General features: G+C 41.9%; 1 protein-coding gene across 5 annotated transcripts in view; it reads left to right on the plus strand.

Moving 5' to 3' along the window:
• MYO1B (myosin IB) overlaps window positions 1-26823 on the plus strand; it is a 194336-nt gene that overhangs the window by 47614 nt on the left and 119899 nt on the right. For all 5 annotated transcript variants that reach the window (XM_053596276.1, XM_053596277.1, XM_053596279.1 and 2 more), the window contains exon 3: window positions 10330-10445. In XM_053596276.1, coding sequence (XP_053452251.1) covers window positions 10330-10445 — 116 coding nt within the window. The remainder of the gene's footprint in view (window positions 1-10329; window positions 10446-26823) is intronic.

Consider the following 26823-nt stretch of genomic DNA (forward strand, 5'->3'; position numbering starts at 1 on the left):
TTAAGGCCTGACATCACGTCTGCCGAAGCATGTGGTAGCCCTCAGAAGCAAAGACCTAAGTTCCAGGCCTGGCCCTGCCACTTATTCAGCCTTTGAGACCTCAGATGAGTCCCATAACTCACACGAGACTGGTTTCTCATGGGTAAATTAATAAATACTGAGGACGAATATTGACCACATCCTTCTTGGTACCAGGTGCTGTTCTAAGTACTTTACATATATTAGTTCCTTTAATTCTTACTAGAGTTCTATGCGCTGTGGGTGTATAAATTATCTTCATTTTATATATAAAGAAATCGTGGCTCAGAAAGGCTGAGTAACTTTTCTAAGGTCACATGGCAAGTAAGAGGTGGAGCGGGGATTCATACCCAGGAAGTCTGGCTCTAGAGTCATGCTCCTAAGGAAAGTTCTGCTCCCTTCACACCAGTGCTATAAGCATTAATGGTGCCAGTAATGCAGCATGTTCAAAATAATTTGGTATGCTATTGAAGAATATGTAGGCTTAGAGGAAAGGCAGTCTGAAAATGACCTGGACACATCATTGAAATGATAGTCAGTATTCCTGCCATGTGTTGAGTTAGCACTCAGCTGTACAGTGACACGAGCTGATGTCACATGGTGGACACACATTCATTTCCCAAGTCCTAGTGCTCATTATGTGGTGCTTGCAAGACAAGGGACAGTGACAGCGACCTTGAGGGTGATTCTTCCCTGTTCTGGAAGGTGGGAGAAAGTATTGGGAGGAGAGTACTTTTCATCCTGTTCTCAGCATGGCAGGGGATGGACGCTGCATGTGGGCCTCGCCTTTGTGAACACAAGGCTGAGAGGAAGAGGAGGCCTCGGTGCAGCACCAGGGACACATCGCCACTCCTGCTGCTCCTCTCACGTGCGTCCTTGTCTGCTGTGTACCTGTAGTACAGATATGTTTTAATGATGATCCTAGTTGCTAAGGAGAAGCTATTTTGTTTTTTGAATTCCTCTTTGAAAGGAAAGGGGTGTAGGGTAAAATACAATGTGGCATATTGTGACAGGAATGGGCTTTTGGCAGACAGATTTAAATTCGACTTCTGGCCACGGACAAGCCCCGTGACCGTTGTAAGTAATGCGGGGTCTCTCGCCTGTGAAGTAGTCATCGTGGAGCTCACCTTGCTGAATTGTGCTGGACATCTTAGTCCAGTGCCTGGCACACAGGAGCAGAGTCTATGGTGCCAGGCCTGTCTGAAAAACTTGCAAACTCAGACTGACTTTTCTTCAGGATTCCAGACGCTGTGGGTTCTTTCACTAGGTTCTTTGGGTTTTGCCTTTCTGTGCCTTCTTCTTTCCCTCTTTCTGTTCCTCCCTCTCTTTTTAATATCCATTGCATAGATTTCATTTTTGTTGTGTTACTGCTTTGAATTAACCATGTAATACTTTTTTAAAGACTTGTCACAAGTATTAATAGCATGCCTGTAACATGGGACAGTGCTGACCTGAGATGAGGGAGTTTTATTAGGTCTGGAGAGTGGTGTATATATATTTGGAAAATACTTGTCTCATTACAGAGTTTATCTCAAAGACAGTACGGTACCCAAGATCATATCAATGTACACAGCTATGATTAAAAAAAAAAAAAAAAAAGACAGTATGGTAGCATTGTATCATCCTAGTCTAAAATAAAGGCTGCCCAAGGTGATATCTTTAGCCAGTATTTCAGTGTGGCATAGAACTCATATAGAGTTCCTTAATTCATAGCCTGAAATGACTGCCAGCCCAGGAGCATGAGAATATAACGTGATGGTAGTGTAGGCATATTTGGGATAGCAGCAATTTTTCCTGATAGGGTTGTGGCCACCATTAATTTCCATGGCTTCTGGAATCTCCTGGCCCATGTTTGGGCTTCTGATCTAAGGCTAGAGCAAATTCTTAACTCAAACTTTACTGAAAAAATACTATATCACTGAAAGTAAGATGCTGGCAGTGGTGATGCCAAAAGGGGCTATGACAAGCCATACACAGCGGAAACTATGAATTAGAGTCAGCAGAACATGGGTGGGCAGGAGGCATGTTGACGTGGAACTGGAGGGGAAATCTCCATGGACTCATGTCGTGTTGGTCCAGGGCTGCCCTTGACTTGGGTCTCAGCTTTTTGTGTAGCCTGGTGATAGGTGTCAGGGATTCCTGTTTGTGCTCATTATTGTAGTAAATGACCTGTGTGACAGATAGCTGGCAGGCCTGACCATGTCACTCTTCTTTGTTCTAGTGTCATGGACCTAATTGTGAGACCTTGGCTTGTTATTTATAGCCGTCTAGTATCTCCAGTGTCTTCCCTGTTAAAATACGCTGTTAGCATCAGTTTACTATCCCTATTCCATATGCATCACAAATATGTCTCTGAGTCTGGAGATGTGAGATACATATACTGAATTACATTTGAGTGTCCATCTGACTTTATATAAAACATGTATCTATATGTATATAAAATATCAAACTCAGATGGACACCTAAATCTGTTATGGTCTTACACTCACTTAGGCTGTTTTGAACAGTTTTGAACTGTGTCTAGAAAACAATCAAAGCATTTGGTGGACTAGCCAGTGTCTTAAACTAATTAAGACGAAGGCCCTCTGCAAAGGAATTTGGGAAGTTTTACAGAAGTGTAATTAAAAAGACTTTGCTGCATAATATCTTATTGCCTTATGCTCAAATTCCCAGGATCCAAGACCTAGGAAGAGGATAGATCCCTCATCATGAAGTGAATAAATAGCATATTGCCATTTCTGAAAATTCCCACCAGCTTGTCTTGTATACTTTTTCCTCAGTACCCAGACATTAAATATTAGTTAACGTTGAGACATACTTCCTACGCTCATCTGATAGATAACTCATCAGTTTCTTGTATAACAAAGACCATTTTGTAAGAGTCTTCAAGACGTTGGTATGATAGGACTTGTTAGTGAATTTAGCTGAGGTGTTAACGTATCTTATATAGGCTTTCAAGTCCTGGTTTGATTTACAGTGGCCAATGGATTCTAGTGGAGCCCAGTTGAATTGATTTAATTATAAGAGGTGATACTTATGGAATGCTTGCTGTGTGTCAGGTGCTGTGTTTGGTGCTTTGACACACAGTCTCATTTAATCATCAGAATTAGATCGGGGAGGAATTAGTAGTCTTCTTCTAGTATAGATGAGGACCCAAGGGGATGGAAAAGTTAAATAACGTTCTCAAGTTCACAAGAAACTAAAAACTTTGCCAGATAATTTGGAGCCAAGGTTCACACACTATTTCAAATATACCAAAGCATTACTGATACAAGATGGCATAGAATTGGAAGAGTTTGAATACAGTACTGACAGGAGAATGCCCCTGATCATCTGAGCCTCTCATCACACGCTGACTTTTTGGTTCAAAACTGTCTTCAGACTCCTCGGCCTGACATTCGGGGCTCTCTGCAGATGGTCCCAGTCTTAATTACTAACGTGTCATCTTTGCTCTAGGGAAGCTGTTCATGTTTTTGTTTGTAAAATGTGTTCAGGCAGGTCTTTGTGCCTCTGTCTGTATTTTAACTCGTGTTGTAGCATGTGTCAGAATTTCCTTCCTTTTTAAGGCTGAATAATGTTCCACTGCATGTGTCTGCCACATTCTGTTTATCCTTTATCTGTTGATGAACATTTGGGTCACTTCCTCCTATTGGCTATTGTGAGTAATGCTACTACGAACTTGGATATGAAACTATCTGTTTGAGTCCCTGGCAATTAGTACTATAAAAAAATATATATATTTGGGTTATTCATTTGTTTTTATTTAAAAAATATATATGTATATTTAGAAGGAGACAACTATTTTAGCAACTTATTTTTTTAAAGGTGTATGTGACGGGGTTCGATTATCACCTACACCCTAATATCTCATATGCCAGTCTTTGGGGAAACTTTTCTTTGCCTGAATCATGCCCGTCCTTTTGGCCCCCTCAGGTCTGTCTTCTTGGACCTTTCTTAGACCTCTACAGTTTGTAGTGACCTTGTCTTTATTTACACCCAGAGCACTCACTTAGACAGAGAGATAATCTGGCTAATGACTCAGTTAACCAAGAATCTCTCAAATCCCAATTTGTTTCAGTGTTTAGAGCAGTTACTTAACTCTTAGATTATATGTTTTTCTGGGTAAAAAACTGACCTCCTAAGCTATCTTAGATTATATGTTTTTCTGGGTAAAAAACTCACCTCCTTAGCTATCTCCTTCAGGTGCACAGATCATGGGAGCTGCTTGTATTTCTCACTATGCCTGACATTATGATTTGTCTAAAGTTGGCCCAAGTTGCTTGCTTGTTAAATGACTGTGGCCTCAGCTCAGTCTAGCAGCCAGTGTGACTGTCCAGTCTTGTGAAGGGTTGTTATTAGGTGAGTCCTGGCTCGGCTTGGCTTTGAACTGTTACTACTTCAGGGGTGAAAGTAGCATGACTTGGTGACTATCGAGACTCAGACCTAGAAGACTCCTCTGCCTTCTTTAGTATTTCCTTGATAACATTTTACACTAAATAATTAGCATTAAGATATTTGAGTAAATATTGCTTGTTACACTACCACCTTCCTGATTTATTTCTCTAAAGTTAAAGGATGGTTATGGTTAAATCTTTTCTGTTGAGACAAAAAATTTCCCTGTAACTAGAGCTCTGTCTCTTATTCTCTTTATTCATGGTATATGAGGATTTCAGCTTTCCTTACATGGTCAAATGCAAGGCTCTTGCCCAGCAGAGGAGTACTTTCTTATATGAAGGTTGAAGATGCTTGGTATGGCTTTGTACACCGCTTCTTGGCTACTTTTTGCCCAAGTTTCCTAGGCCTAACAGTGAGGATCGTATGGTCTGATTAAAAGGGAAGATTCTTGGCTACTTCTCTTGGTTTCCCTTCTGCTAGCTAATGTGTCATATCGCTTCACTTCTTTGCACCCCATTGTTGTGGACATAAAGGCAGAGAATTCATATCTGCCTCTTGGGGATTTAGGAGTAGTTCAGTAAAATGGTGTTTAAGTGTATATTCTGTGCCAGCACTTTCATAGGCGTGGAGGTGTGTTTCTAAGGAATCCTAGAGACATGGAAACAAATAACTGAAGTTTATTTGGAAGAAAATAAGGAGACCGTTAGGTAGACAGGTTGGATGCCTAGCTAGAGACCCAGCAGAGCGGAGACTTTAAAAATATGTTTTGGAAGAATTTGATATTTCAAAGAAGTGCCAAAGTAGTCATTATGGTGAAAACAGGTCATTGTAATATTTTCTTACAGGGTTTAGTATTTTATTTTAAATTTCATATAGGGAATTGAAATATAAACTTTTAGGGCTTAGGGCTTCGACAGATCTTTATCTTGCCATGGGAAGAATGACGATATAAAAGATGTAAAAACCATGCTGACTTTTTATGTATGTATACTAATGTTTCACTTACCTGGTTTTGTGGAGGAATATTCCATGTTGAGTCTTAGAAAATATTCAAGCTGTGCTTTAATATCTTAACTTTTTGGTTACGTATGTTTCCTACATGTATTGCATGTATCTTTATGAGCTCATTTTGGCCATTGATTGCCATGCTGTCTTCTTACTCAGTGTTATAATGACGCACTCAGGGCCTGCTGAGCCATGGGGTCATAAAAATATGTTGGGTCATATTTTTAGAATTATTTTGATCACTTCTATCTTCTTTTCTTTGTTTGCCTCCTCCCCGTCCCAGTCTCTCTCTCTCCCTCTTTCTCTCTCCCTCTCTCCCTCTCTCTGTCTTTCTCCCTTTTCTGTTGGTGGCCATTGCCTCTTTGCTGATGGTGGGAATTATTAACCTAGTGTATCAAATATTTGTCAACTTTTATGTGCTTATTACATGTGTCTTTTCCCAAGAAGGTTCATCGCCTTCTATTGGTTTCACAAAGAGATCCACAACTAAATAAGGATTAAGGAGTACCCTGTAGCACTATTTTTTTAAACTCGCAAGTTTTGTTTTATTAATAGCTCATGGAAACCATTTAATGCATTAGGACCAGCAGTTTAAAAAATTCGTAATAAATAGAATTAAACAAAAAATATTCGTCCATCACATAGAAGAGAAGGATATTTTTAGTTTTGTGAAGTTTTTATCTGGTGTATGAGTGTGCACGTAAATAGATACACATACATGTAGTTTGTCGTGATGAAAATTTTGTTTCTTGCCACAAGTCATGATCAGACATTTGAAGTCCACAGCTGTAGGATGGCCCTTTTGCCTCCTCCGGTTTGCAGATGTTAGTGTTGAGATGCCATATGTCCAGTTTATTAGAAATGTGGCTAAAATGAAAGTAATGAGCCTAGAAGGATTTTTCTTTTCTTTCTTTCTTTTTTTTTTGCAGTTTTTGGCCAGGGCTGGGTTTGAACCCGCCACCTCTGGGGCCGGCTGCTCCTTTGAGTCACAGGTGCTACCCAGGATTTTTATTTTTTTTCAAAGTGTTTTCAGAATGTTGGAATATTTAAAGGGGAAGGTGAGAGAGAAGATAGGCCAACAGCAGCACTAGCAGGTTGTTGCTATTAAGAGTAACGCCCGAGCCTGGGAATCCTGCAGGTAAGGGCTGCGAGCAGAAGCTTTCATTCTGGCTCCACATTTGTTTATCTGGAGTCTCCTTGAAAAAAAAGATACAGATCCCTCAGCCCTCCCCAGCCCATTGAAATGAAATCTTGGAGGATCGAGTTCTGGAAGAACTTTCCTACTGAATAAAATACATGTCCTTTAGGTTACATATTTTGACTGCTCAGGCCTTTCTTTGGGGTTCTGATTATGGTTGGAGAGTAGAAACTGGCGGATTGAAAAGTCCTCTGGAATAACTTCTGTTTTCATGGTAATCATAGTTGGAATACTCAAATATTATTTGGTTATTCACAAGACATCTGTTTTGGAATGTTGAGCTAGGAAGATAGAGATGGTTTTGACTCAAAAATGTTTATACATTCTTGATCTAGTGTCTGCCCTTGAGAAGGAAAGATAACTTGCTAACTGTGCCACTTGAAGTAGAGTGGAGCCTTTTCCTCTCCCTCTTCTCTCTTTCTTGTTCCTTCTCTCCCCCCCTTCCCTTTCCTTCCTTTTTCCTTAGTGGATGTCAGAGGCTGTCCCACAGGGCACTGGGATGGTGGAGGTTTCTGGCACGTACAGTAGGACTTGGGAGTACAGAAGCCCAGGAACATGGAGAGGGTGAGCCAGGCAGTGGCTGGGTTACGTAGCAATGAATTAGTTCATCAACCTTTTTACTGTAAGATGCAATAAGAAAATGCCAACTTTAAATAGTATCCAGTTGTTTATTTATACAAATAATGCATCACATTCATTCAGTCAAGGTGTTAATTTATATAAAAACAACTGCCTGGTCACTATTGTTCTGATCCCTGAAAGGAAGGTTTAGTCTGGTGTGCAGGTACCTGAAAGTAGAAGGGGTGGCTCCTTAGAAGTAGAGTAGAATTTTAAACCCCACTCAGCCAATCAGCAGCCATCTGGAAGGTCTGTCTTTGTCTCTGAGGGAGGAGAGTTGTGACTGAATGTTTGAATTATTCTGCGGGCACATGCGGGATATTTAAATCTTTGGTTTATGTACATAGAACCTTCAAGGGAGAAACTCATAAATGGTGAGGGCAGGTAACATAGTACAGGACAAACATGTTGGGAGTTCAGGGTTAGTAGATAAGTGTTTGAATCGTGTATTAATACTTAAAGTGGAATGCAGAGAAAATACACTTTCCTTTGTTTGCCTATTTGGGTTGATGTGTCCCCATGTTTGGTTGGTCCAGCCATGTGGGGGCATCAGTTGTTGTTACTTTGTAACAAACCACCCTCAGAAATGAATGGGTTAAAAGAATAGCCATTGATTTGTTCATAATTCACTGGCATAGCAATTTAGCTTGAGTTCAGCTTTATACAGGGTGGGCATAAAGTTCATGTGCAATTTAAAGTAGTTCAAACTTTATGGATACCCAGTATATCTTCTGCTGGGATCATTTGTGTGATTTTAGGCATCTGGTGGCCAAATGGGGAATAATTTAGGATGGCCTCACTCATCAGCCATCTCATAACAGGCTGTCGGTCAGCTCTTTCAGGGGCCTTTCCAGCACGCTACCTCAAATTCATTCATTTGGACCCATCCTAATAAACAAATGCTTTTCAAGCCTCTGTCTCATTTATTAATGTCCCTGCGGTCAAATCAAGTCACATGGCCATGTCCAGATTCTAGAAGTGGTGGAATAAACTCTGTCTCTTGATGGAGAAAGTAGCAAGTCACATTACAAAGGGGATGCGCATGCAGGGATGGAAGGAACTGTTCTGGCCCTTCTGCTGACTGTCCACCAGAGTCAACAGGGGAATTGAGGGCGAAAAGATGCAGTTTAAGAATTTGTTCAGTGGCAACACATGGCATAAAGACTTAATAAATACTAGGCACTGTGAATACTATGTTTGGTATTCTATTGCAAGACAAAAATAATTGTATGTAAGTCAGTGGCTTGTACTCCCCACTTTCATAGTGACGAATGCATCATACCCTGTGTGACTCAGTCATTCTGTTAACAAATACGTGGTGCACATTGTCAGTGGGCCAGGCACTGTTCTAGGTGATGGGTAAAAGTGCACATAATTCAGTATGTGTAATTATGTGTAAGAGTCACAAGGAACAAAGAGAAACTTAACTTAGTAATGTGGCTTTTGATTTTGAATTTGAGACAGCAGTTTGTTCTGCACGCAGGAATGCTGCAGAGGCAGATTTTTATCAAGGATTTATCCACTGTGAAGTTTGGTTTTAAAGACCCACTCAGTAATTGGTTTTTCTGCTAACAGCAAATCTATATATTCTAAGAATTATCACATTCAAGAAATTACCTAAAAAGGGACAAGGATTTACACAGTACGTTTCTACCTAAAGAGGCTGATTTTTTAATCAACACATATTAAAGGAATAACCACTAGTTTTCTTTTCACATTTTCCAATCTAACTACTTCTAATGTTATAGTTAGGAGCTATTCAAACAATTATTTGGTGTCAAACATCTCTCAGCTACCTGCCCAGATGGGTTGTGGTGTGATGATGATGGGGAAACCCTCTTGAGAAAATCTTAACTGTCTTTGTCAGATCAAATTAGTTGCATCCGCATGATAGAATGTTAGGAGTAAATGCAAAAATTGCATGGGAATTGTGAATTTTCTTTTACAATGGCAGTCTTGTTCACTCTTGACAAGATTATGTTCTTAAAGGATGAAAGTATATAAGGAAATGACCTGTTTAGTTTTCCAAGTTGGGAGAAAGTCTTTTATAATTAAAATCACTGTGATCCATGTAAAAACCCCCAGCATATTTCTACTGTTCCTTTGTTTTCTATTCTGCTATCTTTCTATGCTGCCTTTTGTGGGATGATATTAGAAAGGTGGGGAAGTTGAAGGTGACTTTTTCCTTCTCAAATCTTTCATGATCCTTTTTCCTTTTAAAGTTTTTACCACTTATATAAGGGGTTTATTGGGCATCTTTTTCCCCTCCTGTGTCTTTGATGTTGAAACTGAAATTAAAAATAGAGCTGCCAAGATGAGTTACAGTTAGTGACTTTTGCTTGTGACATTATGGTAGGCATTGTTCAAAACGAACTAAACGAGCACCATTGGTGCTGTGGTAGGGTTGAGGTAGAAAGGAAGAGGAACAGTATTATGGTTTAGTGTTCGGTGTGAGAGGTTGGCGTGGATCCCTGAGAAAGTACATTTCAATTTTACATTAACTGTAAATATGACATTAAAGGTAAATTCGACATTTCAGATTTCTGATATTCTAGTACATTAGATATAATATGAAATTATGATTTTTGAATGCCCAGAGGGCATATGTAGATCTAGTATTGATCTGAGTCCATTGTAGAGACTGATAGACTTACGGACAGTCAAAGGAAAGGCCCTGTTGGTTATGGGAAACTCTGGGTGACCGGTGATGACGTAGACAGATAAAGGTGAGAGAAGATGGGCACAGCAGCATTGCCCAGAGTCGGGAGAGCAGTCGGTGGTAGTGCCGAAATTTTGGAGAACCATGACAGAGCTTTGGTGAGCTCTTATCCAGAAGCATAAATTAATCCAGAGATTTATTTTAAAAGTATTTTTAATGTATAAATCTGTGCTTTTCATTTATCAGCAACATGAATAAACATTGTTGACCATTTGTCATCACAGACGCAAAGTACTTTCGAAAAGTATAAAATGAAACGTGAAGCAGGAGACTAGTGTCTATTTCAAGAGGTTGAAACCTTACAGCACTAAAGTTTAAGATACTAAAGTGTATCTATCTGTGCACTAAGGAGTGTGTTTTGTTTTTTCCTTTACAGACATACATTGGAAGTGTGGTCATATCTGTTAACCCATACCGGTCCTTGCCCATTTATTCACCAGAGAAAGTGGAAGATTACAGGAATAGAAATTTTTATGAACTGAGCCCTCACATGTAAGTATGATACTAAAGCATTAAGGTTCTCTTTTATTTCAGAGTTGTTGAGTTGACAGATGTGTGCAGCTGTCTCCTTTGAGTCTCAGGAAAATGTTTCTGTCAGTGTAAAAAAAGTCAGATAATGGAATGTAGATGTTAATTGTTATGCCTTATTTTAAATTAAAAAAAAAAGGCAGATTATTCCATCTGGTGTCACACTCTTTCAGTTCTGAAATGTTTGGGTTCAAATATGAAGTACTTGAGAGATACTGAAATGATTATGCCAATTTTTAAAATATTTTCTGTTCAAAATTCTCTGTAAGTAGCAGCTGCTCCTAATCATTTTTTGCAAATAAAACAGGAATGTGCTTTGTTTATTATCATAGCGTCTAAGCAGTGTTTTCTTAGTCTTTTTGGGCCAGAACGACCCCAAGTGTTGGGCTGTGTGACAGTGTTTGGGGGAAAGGACTAAACAGTACCTTCTGTGTATGGTCTTTGGGGGACATTGTTCACCACATGTGTGCCATAGGCAAATGATTTCACCTTGAGTTCACCACTGGTTTGATTTTTCTGAAGAAGGTCACATGTCAGCGTAACTAATTCCTTCACAGAACCTGTAGATTCCATTTGTCCGTTCTTACCAGGTGAGTTCTTCGTTGAAGTCCTTGAGAGATCCTGAAGTGATTATGCCAGTTTGTACCGCTTGAATTTTGTCTTCTAGCCCGAATTACTAAAAAATAATACTGGGAAGATTTCCTTAGGTTTGGTGGATCAGTGGCAGAACTGGAATAAAAATGTCTGAGCCAGAAAAAAGATTCTGAGACTACCCAGCAATTATCGTAAACAACACCTTGAACTCTTCATTTCTCAAGTCATGTTACATGTAGTGATACTCAAGATGAATCTGTTCACTGTTTACATTCTCACGTCGGCGATGGAGTTTAAAGAAAAGGAAAGCGAAAGATGCTGAATTACGCCGAGTTGTTCAGTGAGCGCAGAGCCTCAGACTTCTGTCCGTGCTACTTATGCACAAACATTTCCTGCCCCCTCCCACGTGGGGTGGGACTGTTTTACCAGAATTCATCCTTTTATGACAGTTAGTGGCTTCAGGTGGCCCTCATTGTGTTACGGAGGGATGTTGGTAGATGCAGCTTTCTGTGTGATACACTGTTCAATGTGGATTTAGAATATTTGAGAATTACTGCTGAACGCTCTAATGTATGCAGAAAATGCCTTGGAAAGTGTGTCAGCATTCTACAAGGCCTGCCTTTCTTGGCATTACCACCATCGTTAGGGCCTTTTTACAGTAGTATTGCCCTTTCTCTCAAAACAGATGGTACATTGAAAACAACCCCAATTGTCATGAGATGTTTATCATGTATGTGCAGATATATATTGATGGAGGCATGTTCTGAAAATGTCTTGGCAGCGGAAAGGATTAATTGGTCATTGGGGTATTGGTAGTGTGGGCCATTTGAAGATGATTAAGCTGCCAACGTGTGGGGCTAACTTCTAGAGTTCAGACATTTTCAGTATTTTCTGTGAAAGCCCTAGGTTTCAAGCTGGGGCAATTTTGCCCCCCAATCCCCCCGCCCCCAAGGGGACATTTGATAATGTCTGGAGACATTTTGGTTGGCACAGTTGGGAATAGATAGGAGGGTCCTCCTTGTGGGTTGGGGTCAGGGATGTTGCTAAGATCCTAGATCCATACAGCAGCCCTTCACAATAAGCAGTTATCTGTTAATAATGTCAGTAGTGCTGAGGTTGAGAAACCCCCAACTAAAGTGAAGGAATGTGCAGAAAGCCTTAGCTGTGTCCTAACAGAAAAGGATTTTCTCTGTATTACTAAAGATCAGTTCTATTATAGTTGATAGAAAAGAAAATCTAATAATTAAGGAATATACTGGCCTGTATACCACTGTTCAGATATTTATTTTTGTTTCTCTTGATAATGTAGCTGATAGTTACATATTTGGACTGTTTGGAACAAGGATTTTTTATTATTTAAATTTGTGCAAATACTTTTAAAAACCAAATGTTACATATTTTATCAATCAAGCAGATTTTGGTTATTTAGTTTGGTTCTAGATGTATGTTTTGCAAGTGATCCTGTTTCATTTTTCTTTAAGAAAATAAAATCCAAAATTTGTTTCATAAAGTTATCCTTATGGCTAAGTCCCTGTGGTGAAATACTTTAATCTATATATGAATTTTTATTTTGAATTCTAGGCCTTAAAGCTCTGTACCTCAAAGTATGGTGTTTGGATGACCTGTGTCAGAATCCCCCAGGGGCTATTGAGAAATTTGATTTCCTAGGTCTTCCCTCTGACTATCTAGGAATGCACATTTTCCACAAGCTTTCCAGGTGATTCTTAGGCATATGTGAGTTTGAGAATATGTCTTAGATGTGTATTTACAAATGTTTTCCTTTCCTTTCTTAACTACTTACCACAAATCACTAACTGCAATAATCATACTTGTTGTAATAATAATAACAGCTGGTATTTATTGAGTACCCGCTAAATACTTTACGTGTATTATAACTTACTCCATTCTCAGTTCTGTGAGATAGAGGTAGACACTATTACAAATGGGGACATTGTCATAGAAAGATGAAGTACTTACCCTTGAAGCCGCACAGCTGGTAGGAGTGGAGCTGAGCGTGAACACAGGCATCTGCTGCTCCTCAGCTGGAAATGGACATCCATCCCACCACTCTTGGGTCACCACCTGCACTGCAGGCCTCCCAGATCATTTTGGTGGTGCCTCAGTTTACCTCATGCCATTTTTCCATTTATGGCTTAAACCTCCAATATGGGGATGTTTAGATGTTTGTTAAGACTGAGAATGTTCAGATGTCCATTCTAGAACACAGAAGTTTATGCTCCAGAATGTCCTTTTTACTTTTTTTGGAGTCAGAGTCCCATTCTATTGCCCTGGGTAGAGGGTCATGGCATCATAGCTAACAGCAACCTCAGGCTCTTGATCTCCAGAGATCCTCCTGCCTCAAAGTTCCCAAGTAGCTGGGACTGTAGGCACCCAACGCAATGCCTGGCTAGTTTTTTTTTTTTTTTGTCCATTATTTTTAGTAGAGATGGGTTCTCACCCTTGCTCACGCCCATCTTGAGCTCAAGCCATCCACCTGCCTCAGCCTCCCAAAGTGCTAGTGAGCCACCACGCCCAGCCAGAATATCCCTTTTTATCCCTGCCCCTGAAACGTTCTTGTAGGAGCATTGCTACCTTGGTTCACTCCCCTCACCCCCAGGGAAAACAGTCATGACCAGCAATAAATTAAATTCTCAGTGTGTTTAGGATAAAGGAAAAAACTTTTTACTATGGACTACAAAACACTGTATGTGATGTGCACGGTACTTTTTTTTACCTAAAGCATCTGAATTTGCCAGATTTCTATCACCCCCCTTCCTTTGTTCTTTCTTCCTCCCCTCACCACTCTCCCTCCCACTGCAGCATCTTTGCTTATTGTGTGACTCCTGCCTGGAAAGCTCCTCCTTCTCCTCCTTCTCCAAGTAACTCCTGTCCTTCCTTCAGATCTCAGATCACTTAGACCATCTCAGGGAAGAACCTTCCCTCACCTGCTCCCTGGGAGGCCAGATCTATTGCTCTTGTCACAGTTACCATTTAACATTCTTTTAAGGGGTTATTTGACCTGGAATATAGTAAGGATTCAGTGAAAATAAATGGAACAGGACTTCGGCTCAAACCCTAGCTATAGGCAATCTGTAACAAATTGCTTGAAGAAACTTCAACTCAGAGCTCTGTTGAATGGGAAAATATTCCTAGGATATTGGGGAGGGAAAAATGTGTAGTTGGTATTTAGATAATATAATTATCTGGTCTGTGTAAATTCTTAGCATGGAATCTGCTAGGACAAGATGGCTGCTGCTAGGAGCAGTGATGATTATAGCGATTATTGTAATAATAAAATATGTGGGGCGCACTTCCAACACGCTCTCATGCTCTTTCTCACCACTGTCTCCGTAGTGGGACATTTTCACTTCCTTTGGTGCATCTTCCTGCGTTATTCTTTGTGATGTCCATCTTTGACAGTGTCTTGAAACATGCTAACTTGGTTCCCTACTAAAACTCAGCCTGGTGTCCTCAAAAAGGTTGTTTGTGGTACATCCATATAAGGGGGTAAGATGACTTTAGTTTTTGATGTATTTTAACTATACATGTTTCAAGAATTTGGTTCCAATTTGAATAGAAAACAATTTAAGCAGCTGCTCAGACTACATACATACTTTGAAACCTTTGCCAATGAATTTACCCCAAATTACATTTGGAATTTAGTTCATGCTGCTGTTCACAGTAATTCATATGTTTTGAAGGTGTCTGGAATTTATTTTTCTTCAATTGCAGACAATTGAAAATATTTACATTCTGTGTAAATATATGTAAGTGACTTTCACATGGTGGAAATATATAAATGAGTGAAGTAAAAATAGATTGGTTTCTCACTGATATTCTTTCAAAAACAGTTTTCTGTTGCCGTTTGCAGGACTTTTAGCTCCTCAAACATTATGCTTTGTGGCTGGACTCTGCTTCAGCTCCCTCTTTCCCTCTGTCAATTCTCTGTGACCCCCTTAGGTGTGCGAAGCTCTGTCTTTGGACATGACGCCAGTGGGTGGCATCCCCAGGGAAATGTGGCTCCCCTGAGTGGCAGAGTCTATGCCATGAGCGATTACAGTGGTGTCAAGAATGTCTTTCCATTGTGTTTTTAAATTCTTTGAAAATAAGGAAATATTTTTAATGTATCTCATGGAGAACCTAGAACCTTTCAAACAATGCGGTTGCTGGATCCACTGAGAGCTATAATGGGAAGGGAGAGATAAAGGAAATCACTGAACTACAGGCTGAATGCTGAAATCTGAACTGCTGTCAAGTCAGAAACTTTTTGAGCACCAACATCATGCCAGAAGTGAAAAATTCTACACCTGACCCCATGTGACAGGTTGCAGTTAAAATACAGGCACACCACACAGAGGGCTCAGTGTCCCCAAGGGTAAACTACAATTTCCTTCAGGCTGTGTGTATGAGGCCTACACGAAACATAAATGAAGTTTTTGTTTAGATTTGGGTCCCAGCCCCAGGATCATTTTGTATATTGCAGATATTCTGAAATCTGAAAAACTCTGAAGTCCAAAGTGCTTCTGGTGCCAAGCGTTTCAGATGAGGGGTACTCCCTCAGCCTGCTCTGAATCTCCTTCCACGCAGTTGGACTAGCACCACGGGAGTATGCCTTCACCTATTTTAGTCACCAAATCCACTGGCTGATTGGATTTTGATCTTACAGCAGTTGACTTGGTTTATGGATCTTTCTAAAATCAGGATATGTTATCCCTTTTCCCAGAAACCTTGGTGTTACTCCCAGTTCCGTGGCCTAGCGTCTAGGGCCCAATACAGTGTGGCTTCAGCTTCTCTCCCAGCCCCAACTCCACTGCTCCCCTTCCTGCGACCTCCTTTGAGTCACAGCCGTTCATGTTTTTCCTTTCTCTGTTTCCTACCCTGACCCTGTCTCTACTGTTCAAGTTCTGCCTGTCTCCTGTGGTCTGTCTGAAAGGCCGGGTCAGCCCGAGCATAACCCACAAGTGACTAGCCCTGTCTCTGCATTACAGAGCCACTCACATGGTCTTACAAGCCACCTTGTCTTGCTGTGACTGTTTTGGTGTGGTGCTCTTGAATGATGTAGACGCTTCTGCAGATCAGTAACTTTATCCTGCGTGTCTCTGGCATTCACCATGCTTGTCTCTTAAGAGCTTAGTAACTGTAGAACAAAAGCGGTTTGAAATAATTTTTCATGATACTGTATTTTACATATGTTGTATCTGGCAGTTCAGTGAAATCAAAATGTACTTGGTAGGATATTTGAGGAGATTATTTAAAATTTCATGCACTACAAGGAAAAATTTTTCATTTTTATGAAAATAATACACTACTATTTTTATGGTGCTCTTCAACCCTAATTTTTTGTTCAGTTTCAATTTGTGTTGTCCATGTGCCGTTGGAGAGAACTCGCTGCCAGAAGGAAGAGTGTATTCCGGCTCCTGGCACTCACCCTTTCTGCGGGTCACAGCAGAAACGTGTCCTTCTTGAATTAAGATTGAATGTGGTGGCCGTAGTACATCAGGTGTTGTGATCACTATTTGAAGCAAACAGCCTTTCCACGTTAGTAAATGAAAGACCTAGCAAAAAATGTTTAAAAACTTAGAAAAAATAGCGTAAGGCTTTGAGTAATTTCTGGTTACTTCATCTAAAAATTGGAAAGTAATGAGCGGGAGGATTTGGGGGTGGTGCTAACGTCAGGTCTTCAGTTGTGAGCCTCTGTCTCTGTGGAACCTTGACCTCTAATTTTGTGCCAAACTGATTTTTAGGACCATGTGCCATTGCCCAGGTATGACATTTCTAGAATGCTGATGTGTTTTGAGTCCTTGTTAGTCCTGTTACCGTTTTACTCCATCCAAAGTGAATCAGATAAATGTTATAAAGAACATTTCTGGCTGCGTCTCAAAATGTGCAGATGCTGTGGTTGAGTGTACAGAGCTTACGTTTCAAGGCAGAAGACTCCGACGTTGTCCCTCTTATATAATCAATCTTTCCCTCTGCAACAGAGTTGAAATTCTATGAATAAAATTGTATTTATTTTTAGAACTCTTATGACAACTAGATACTGAATTTTCACAGAGGTTGCTTGTGTAATTGGGTATAAAAGTAATTTCTCAAGGGTGTGTGTGTGTGTGTGTGTGTGTTGAAGAGACATCGCTGAGGCTATTATTTCTCTTATTTTACCTTTGGAACGGTTGAGTCTTTCATTGATCCAGTTGCCGAAAAGTGTTTTATGCTTTCCCGTCTAGCATTCTTTGTCATTATTGCTTCAGAAAAGTTATTCATTTACTAAGCAAATATTTAGTGAGAGCTTACCTTGTGGCAGGCACTCTTTTAGGCACTGGGATACAGCAATGAACAAAACAGGTGAAGTTGCTGTCTTCATGACGGAGACAGTACTCTGACTTAAGCATTTAGAAATCAAGACTGGTCACACCATCAACTAGGAGGAAAGAAGAGAACTGAAGAAAGGAAACTTTTGAGAAAGAAAGTAATGAATACTAAATGTTATTCTTATAAAATACATTTTGAGCTATATTCTCCAAAGTAATTTAAGTCAGTAGGTGATACTGCTTTGGTCTCTGATCTATGTAAGTAATTTGTACAGGAGGGTATCAGAGCTCTGTGTTACCTCCCCAGTTTAGATGCCTTAAATGAATATCTCATGTGTAATGACACCATCTTTTTTTTTATTAAATCATAGCTGTGTACATTGATATGATCATGGGGCATCATTCACTAGCTTCACAGACCATTTACCAAGTTTCACATATACCCTTGAAGATGCACCGCTGGTGTAATCCCACCAATCCCCTTCCCTCTGCCCACCTCCCCTCTCCCTCCCCTCCCTTTCCCCCTTCCCCCTATTCTTAGGTTGTAACTGGGTTATAACTTTCATGTGAAAACCCTAAATTAGTCTCATAGTAGGGCTATGACACCATTTTGAAAACAACTAAAATTACCCCTTCCCCTTTTACGCATGATTGTAACAGGTCAGAATAAATAGACAGGCATCATGTTTGCGTTCAGTCTTGGGAGATATTTGTTTGATTCTGGACAACCAAGGATTAGAAAGCTTCTTGACTTAGAGCTGTGCACGATGGCCGAGCGGTGGTGAAGGTCGGTCGTTAACTCAAAAGCTATACTTGATCTTAGCCAAAAGGCCGAGAAGCAATAACTCAAAAGCTTTCTGAGGCTGGGTCCGCAGCAGGAAATATCTCTGAGCCCAGCACTTAATTACTTAGCTTCTATAAATGCCCCATGATTGAACTTACTGCCTTTGATTCTCACACTTTCATTTCTAGTATATTGCTTTATTGGGGCTATTTGCAAACCTGTTTCTTTAGAATATATATTCTTGGCAGAAAGAAACCTCAGCTAATTTTTCTTCTAGATTATGAAGCTTTTTAAACTCAAGTAGGAAGTTTGGTTTGATGCCAGCCTGACGTTTTTGTCATGAAAATTGTTGTGATGTAAGAATACATTTATTAATTGGAGAGCGTTCCTGCTATGTCCAAGTAGTCTCAGAATCCTGCTTTCTAGATTCCCAGTTAAAATTTATATCCCTTCTCACCAAATGCATATGTCAGAGTTTATTTTGAAAAGGCTGTTTGTGAAGCCAAGCATGTGTTCACACCAGCATATATGACAACTTCAGTGAAATAATCTTAAAAGGAAAAGTTTGGTTCTTAGAAAAATCAGCTGTTTCCTGCCAGAATGTGACTGGTCTTTGATAGGCCCTGAGAAATTCTACAACATTCTGGAAAAGATCCATTTCATCCTTAAGACCTTGGCCTTGAGAAGAATTAGTCAAATACTTCGTCCCTGATGATGATAACTTCAACTGGACGACAGTTGGGGAGCCCTGCTGGAGAGGGTGTATTTTGGGAGGCCAGAAATCAGAATTGGTGCCGTGGTCTGTTGCTGGGACTTGTGCGGTGGTGACACAGGGTAGGCAGGGCAGAGGAAGCCCTGTGGGAGTTTGTCTGAATGGGGGCTGGCAAGTGCTGGTCCCAGTCCAGTTTGGGGAAGTCAGCAAAGCCAGGGACAATAGGAATAGAGTTCAGCAAAGGGAGTTTGGGGCCCCATGTAGGGGACTGAAGAAGCCAGGGTGGGGACTGGGGCCACAGGTCAAGGGGAACAGGCTCGGGTGCACCAGCCCCAGGCTTCAGTCCCAGACTGAAGGTTGCAGGGATCCCAGATTCCCAAGTGGCTGTGAGTGTTCATTCACCGAGAAATGTGATTAGGCATCCGTCCACAGTATATGTGAGGTGCCGGGGATACAAAGATGAGTTTGTCCTTAAGGAGTCACAGCCTGGTGCCGGAGACCAACCAGAAAATAAATACAGAAGGAAGAGGAATGCCGTTAAAAAAACCCAGGATGTGTCCTGGTTTGCCCTGGACAGTCCTGGCTCTTCCTGTTGTAGCCACGTAATTACTAAGACTGCCCCTTGCACTCTGGAAGTGTCTGTGGGCAGTGAATGGTATGGTCCCTGGGAGATGGGCCGCAGCCCTGCCAGAGGACCTACGGGTTGGAGTTTGCCCCATGGATAAGGCCTAGAGTTCTAGGCCCAGGAAGGAATTTTCTAGTCTGAGGGAACAGTGGCGACCCAGGCATTCAACATGTGTTATGTGACTGCCTACTATGTACTGGGCACTAGTGCAGATACTGGGGAGCAAAGAGGCACAAATCTCAGTTCTGTTGGGCTTATGTTAGCACAGTGAGAGACAATACACAGGGGAAGAAAATAAAGAACCTTTTAGATGGTGACAGGTGCTGTGGAGAAATGTGAAACAGGGATAGGGCGTGAGTGTGCTTTCTCATTTTAACTGGGGTGGCCTGGGAATGCCTTGTGGAGATGGTGATGTTTCAGTACAGCCAGGAGAAGAGTGTTCCAGGCCGAGGGAGCAGCAGTGCAAAGGGCGGGAGGGGAGACAGAGGTAGAAGGGCACAGCACATCAGTGGTCGGAGTGCCTGTGGTCCCCTAAGGTTGGGACGTGGGGTGCAAGCTGGGGAGGGGAGATGAGGTGGAAGAGGACGGCCAGACTCGGTCATGGAGAACTTGTGTGCCAAGGATGTCACTATGTCACTCTTACACAGAGAAAAGGAGAGAGAACATCTGCCTTGGGATGTGGACTGTTCTGGGGAAGGGGAAGAGAAAGGAATTCTAGGAGAGGTTTAGCTGTAGGGACCTGGGAGGCTTTTTCCATCGTTAATCTAGACTAGAAGGGACAAAGACAGAAGGCTCATCTGGGTATGGGGGGTACATTTCAGAGGTAAGGCCATGGCTGATGGAAGAGAGGATGAGGCAGTCGCCCTCCTGGTGGGGGCAGGGAGTAGCAGGTCCTGTATGCCAGGTGATTGCTGATTCCTGAAGAGCTGAGGTCACCTGGAAACAGCTTGTGAAGCAGCAGTGGGTGCCCAGAGGGGCGAGGCTTCAGGTGATCCATTGGTGTGGACTTGGAACTGGGGGCTTCCACGCTGGCACTTCCAGTACCCTAATTCCCAGTGTGGGGCAGAGTGGTTTGTCTGGACCTAGGGAAGGGTGTGTGTAGGCTTAAATTCCCCAGGGTGGACTTGTCCACTGTGGTTTAGTCACTCAACATTTGCTGCTTTATAGATGTGCTTCTGAAAGCTTTTAAGCAAAATTCAAATTCCTGTTTTGTGTATTAATTCGCTGTGTAGCTGTTTTATTTTTAAGGTAATTATTCATGTTCGTTTGTCTGTGACTCTTAACTCATTGGCTCTCTGTGGCTTTAATCCGAACTTCCTCTTAAAAGTGGTCAGGTTTGGGAAGCAGAAAGACCAGCTTGGTGTGCTGCCTCCCACCCCCACCCCCATATTTTCTGCACTTAGGATTGTGAGTTATATTTTTAAGAAAGTGGAGGTTTTGGGGTTTTGTTTGCTTATATCTTAAACCTGGTTACTTAAATTTCAGCACTGACACGTTCCCCCCTGTAGTCACTTCCCGTGGGCCTCTTGTCTCTTGTTTGTTGTTATCCCTGTGGGGCCTAACAGCAGATGTCTTGTATTTTCTAATGTAATTTCTGACACCAGGTTTGTGGCTTTTTTCCAGCACCAACCAATTTTCTGACACTAACTGGGTGTCCCAACGGTTCAGTTCTGACACGGACTGCACAGGTCAAAGGCTCAGTCCCACAAGACTTCCTCCTGCCCTGGCGACTCTCACTTCTGCCCAGCCAACCACAAACTCCGGGGTTTTTACCACCCTTCCTCAGGTTCAAGAATTTACTAGAAGGACTCAAACTCAGGAAGACTTGATATTTACTGGTTTGTTATCAAGGGCACAACACAGGAATAGTCAAATGGAAGAGATGCCGTGGGCTGGGGGTGGGTGGGCAGTTGCCTGATTGAGTGTCCCCACTCTCTCTGGCTGTGCCGCCTTCCACCAGCCTGGGAGCTCTGCCCCCAAACCCCTAGCCCAGAATCTTGTTGTTCAAGTTTATAATCTCTAGCTCCGGACTCCTCTACTCCCTGAGGGTGGGGAGGTGGAGCTGAAGGTTCTCACACTCTAATCTCAGGCTTGGTCTTTAAAGCTGGTGAACACCCCCTTTCCAAAGATCTGTAGGGGCCCCACCATGAGTCACCTCATTAGCATAACCTCGGGTATGGCTAAAGGGGCATGTTATGAAAAACCAAAGACTCCTGTCACTCAGGAAATTCCAACGGTTTTAGGAGCTCTTCGCAGGGGCCTGAGACAAAGACCAAATGTATTTCTTTTTGTACTACAGATGTGGACATTATTCTTAAGACATCTTAGGAAGGGGCTGGGCACAGTGGCTCACGCCTGTAATCCTAGCAATCTGGGAGGCTGAGGTGGGTGGATTGCTTGAGTTTAGGAGTTCAAGACTAGTCTGAGCAAGAGTGAGACCCCATGTCTACTAAAAATAGAAAAACTAGCTGGCCTTTGTGGCAGGCACCTGCTGTCCCAGCAACGTGGCAAGAGGAGGTAAGAGGATCTCTTGAGCCTTAGAGTTTGAGGTTTTGTGAGCTATGACGCCACGGCACTCAACCCCAGGGTGACAAAGTGAAACTCTGTCTCAAAAAAAAAAAGTCTTAGAAAGCTCCTTGGGAAATACTTGAATGTTGACTTCCTGAAGCTAGGTGAAGGTTGGAGTTTCTGTGTGGTGTCCTAGTAACCTGAGTTAGTGGGTTTACTTTTTCTAAGCAATGCCAAACAGTAGTCGAGCAGTTCCGTGAATGTTTTTTTTTTTTTTTTTTGTAGAGACAGAGTCTCACTTTGTCACCCTTGGTAGAGTGCTATGGTGTCACAGCTCACAGCAACCTCCAACTCCTGGGCTTAGGTGATTCTCTTGCCTCAGCCTCCTGAGTAGATGGGACTACAGGTACCCACCACAACGCCTGGCTATTTTTTTTGTTGTAGTTTGGCTGGGGCCGGGTTTGAACCCACTACCCTCAGTATATGGGGTCGGTGCCCTACCCATTGGGCCACAGGCGCCTCCCTCTGTGAATGTTTTGAGTGTTGTAGAGAAGCAGCTGCCCAGCCCGCATTCTGAGCATGTGCGCCCAGGCCCTCCTGCAGCCCCTTTGAGTCCTCCAGTACCTGTGGCCGTCATCATCTCCCCTCTCCCCTGCATTACTGTCATCTTCCCCGCCTTCCATTCTCACTAACGTGTGTTACTGAGTTTCTCTGGATTCTGCATCTCCTAGTGGTCACACCATTTATCTTCCTTTGTTACAAAATCATTTGAAAACGCTGGGTGTGCTTGTTGTCTCCAGTTTATCTCCTTTTCTTTAGTAAATTCAGTCTAATTTGCTTTCATGTCCCCACTCTGCGAACACTGTTCTGGTTAAGGTTATCTGTGAACCAGCAGTCAATCCGAATCCTCCTCTTCTTCTGGTTGTGAGGGACATTTGACCCCGGGACCACCTCCTTCGGTTTGGCTTTCTGGCGCACCCCCCACTTCCCTGTTCGCCCCGCCCTACTGGCTGCTCCTTCTCCAGCCTCCATGGGCTCCTGGCCGGTGCCAGGGAGGGCTCAGCTCTGGGACATTTTCTTTTCTCCAGTGTACACATTACTTAGAAGAGCCCACAGGAGCTTTAACCCCCTCTTTATGTGGATTCTGGCTCCCTGATTTAGATCTGCGGCTGGACCTACGTCGGCTCTGCACCTTGCAGCCACTGTGGCCTGAGGATTAGTGTGGTGGCCTCCTAACCAGCCTTCCAGCATCGCCTCTCCTGTTGTTTCCTTCTTCTGCCCTTCACTCCCCAGCTGTCTTTTCTCCACACACGTTACAGCTGCGGCCCAGAGTGATGTTTTAATAAAGGTGTCCATCAGATCTCTTTCCTTTGCTGCTCACACATCTGCAGCCATTCCCTTGTAGCTCGCAGGGCTCCTCCTGGGTGACTCCTCACCCCCTTGTCCCAGCCACAGTGGCTTCCCTGGCTGCTCCTGGAACTTGCCAAACACTTTTAGGTTTGTTCTTCCCCCACAGACAGACTGGCTTACACCGGTCAGGAAATGGCTCGGTGGTCAAGGTGAACCCTCTCTGATTATACCTGAAATGTCAACTCCTACCCCAATCACTCATTGTTCTCTTAGACTACTTTTCTTCAGAGCCTTTCTCATTACCTGACATTTCACTGTGTGTTCATTTGTTTCTTTATTGTTGGTTTTCCGCATTAGAATGTCATCTCCTTGAGAGCAGGAGCTTTGTTTATTAATACTTTACATACCCTTATATCCACAGGAATTAGAACGATACCTGGCATGTAGCAGCCACTCCATAAATATTTGTGGAGTAAGTGGAAGAATGAATGAGGTTAGGGGCCTACTGTTTGCTAGAAACTGTGTATAAAAGACACAATCTTTGTCTTCAAGGACCTTCCAGTGTAGTTGAGGAGTGGGGAGGCTGACCACAGAAACAGGTCAGCTTAACATATCAGTGTATTCGCAAAGACAAGGAGTAAGTTGGAAGCGCAGAAAAACTGGTGGGTTCAGAGATTCTGAAGCTGCTACCTATGTAGACCGTCAAAGAAGGAATTCTTGAAGTAGGGGGTTATTGTAATTTATAGAAGATAAAGCAAAAGAACAGTTTTGGCGGTGGCTTCATGAACCGCAGGATGTTAGGAAAGGGAAAAGGTATTTGAGTTGAGCATGTAGAACTATTTTTTAATTTTAATAAAACATTCAAATACCAATCTGCTAGAGTCATTGGGAGGATTGAAGGATTATTAAGGTTACTCCAAAGTAATAGGAGGAGAGTTTGAGATGAGGGAATTACTTAAAATTACAAACTTATGTGTCTAGAAAACTTGCCATCTTACATTTTAGTCACCAACTGGAAAAAATTTTCAGACGTGTTAAATATGCCTAGTTGTGTATGTGTATAAGTGCAATATGTGTATAAGTGCAATATTTTAGGGAGTGAGTAGCGAATAGCTAGATGTTGAAATGACTTACAAGTGTAAGCAGATGTTAATTCATTTATGTTTTGTGACAAAATCTCTAGTTGCTATTGGTGATGAATCAGTGTTATTTAGGAGGGGGAACATTTGATACCAGGTATTTTGATTTAAACCTTTAATCAGTCCTATGGAGGATGTGCATTCCTTTGCATATGAAACCCTCTCTTGTGGATAGTAGTGGTTTATGTCTGGATGCATGGGTGGTCAGCTTGGGGTCTGAGAAGAATACCTTCAACTGCATTAGGAACATCCTAAGCCTTATAAATAGTGGAGCTTATTTATAAGGCTTCAAATTTAGCAATAAAGGAGTAAGTTAGAATGTATGCATTTTCTACTGATTGTTTTCCTTCCGTCAACAGCAACAGCCAAAAATCAGGTAGCACTAGAGGAGGGAAGGTTTCCCTTTGGGAAGCTCACGCAGGAATAATTTTAGGTTACCTACTGAAGACCTCAGGTTATCTGATTAAGAATGGAGAGGTCCATTTCCACTTTTATCTTCTATATTTTAATGAAGTAAGGGTTGTTAAGGGCTCCTGAATGTTTCTTTAGGAATTGCTAGTTTGTAAGCCATTGGTGTTTGTTTGTTTTGAGACAGAGTCTCAGACTGTTGTCCCAGGCTACAGTGCTATGATGTCATAGCTCACAGCAACCTCAAACTCCTGGGTTCAAGCAATCCTTCTGCCCCAGCCTCTCAAATCGCTGGGATTACAGATGCCAGCCACAGTTCCTGGCTCGTTTTTCTGATTTTAGTAGATATGGGGTCTCATTCTTGCTCAGGCTGGTCTTAACTCCTGAGCTCAAGGGATGCCCTCCTGCTCGGCCTCCCAGAGTGCTAGAGTTACAGGTCTGAGCCACTGTGCCCAGCCTGAGCCATTATTTTGATTGCTCTCACACCCTACCTCATATTTTTCTGCATATTGTTGCTGCTTCTTTTATCTTTGGTTATAATTGCCTTGGCCATTATTACTAGCAGAGGCTCATGCATATTTTGTTCATGTAAATGGTGTTACGGATAAAAATAGGGACAATCAAATGGCAAAATCTCATCTGAGGTCAGAGAAAAGTATTTGAGAAAAATGTCACTGAATTATAAAGATTTTAAAGGCATGAATTATAAAAAGAACACATGTAGCTATTTTAGATGACATGATATGGGTGAGTCATTGCTATCTGGTTACTCATTACCTGGAATGTGCGTATGAGGAAGTGTGGGAACATGCGTCTGGGTGTTTTTTGGGCAATATTCCTAAAACAAGTAGAAAATGATCTGTAACGCTTTGAACTTTTGCTTCCTTTGCATAATGTTACTTGACTTTCACTATGTCAATATTACATGTATAATTGCGAATGCCTTATTTCGTCCTGCAGGCATAGTTTAGGTGGCATAAATGAATTTTAAAACTTGAAAATCTTTGTCATTTTTTGTATTTGGGACTTTAACTGGTCTTTGATGTTTGCATACACGTGGCATTCATCTTTTAATAGGACTTTTAAAATTAAAATCTGTCCTACATACAACCTCTGGCTATGAAATAGAGAAGTTGGATTTGATAAATTTGTAGCTAGTGATCAGTTGTAAGTTTTCCTTCACATGGACTCTTTTGCCTAGTTTCTTTTGTGCCACTGTTTCCTTTGTCTCAGCACCCTGCTTTAGTATTTGTTCTGCTGCACTCACTTCACCCATTTACCTGCATTCAAATCCTACTGACCTTGCAAGATGTGTCTGGGGTACCACCTTCTATTTGAAGCCTCTTTCCTGTGCATTCTGTCACAGTTGTATGGCCCTTATCGTACACTATCTTAAGACATCTTCCTAATTGTCTCTTATTTTAGTGTTGGGCTTCTTCAAGAATCAGCACTTGTTGAGCAGGAACTATGCATTACCCTTACTTTGTCGCCTGAAGACCAGTGGTCTTACAAATCCACCCAGTATGTTTATCTATAGTTAATTTCAATAATGCTATCCCAATCTAATGCATCCTGTACATTATAAAACGCATACAAGAACAGGAATTTGTTTTTAAAGTGATGAATAATAATAAAGAAATTTAAATGAGAAGTTCTAATATTTTGTATCTATACTCCAATGGCTCATCTTGGGCATGTCCTGAGGTGCCCACAATTCAGTTTGGAGGCCTTGTGGTAGGTGGTACTCAGGGATAGTCATTTTTAGCCTTCAGCTGTTCCGTGCTGGCTGCTAAGAAAACTCCCACCTGTCATAGATAGAACTTGAGCTTGGGGCGGCGCCCGTGGCTCAGTCAGTGAGGCGCCGGCCCCATATACCGAGGGTGGTGGGTTCAAACCCAGCCCCGGCCAAACTGC

The sequence above is a fragment of the Nycticebus coucang genome, chromosome 7, assembly GCF_027406575.1.
Source record: "Nycticebus coucang isolate mNycCou1 chromosome 7, mNycCou1.pri, whole genome shotgun sequence".
In the NCBI taxonomy this organism is placed as follows: domain Eukaryota; kingdom Metazoa; phylum Chordata; class Mammalia; order Primates; family Lorisidae; genus Nycticebus; species Nycticebus coucang.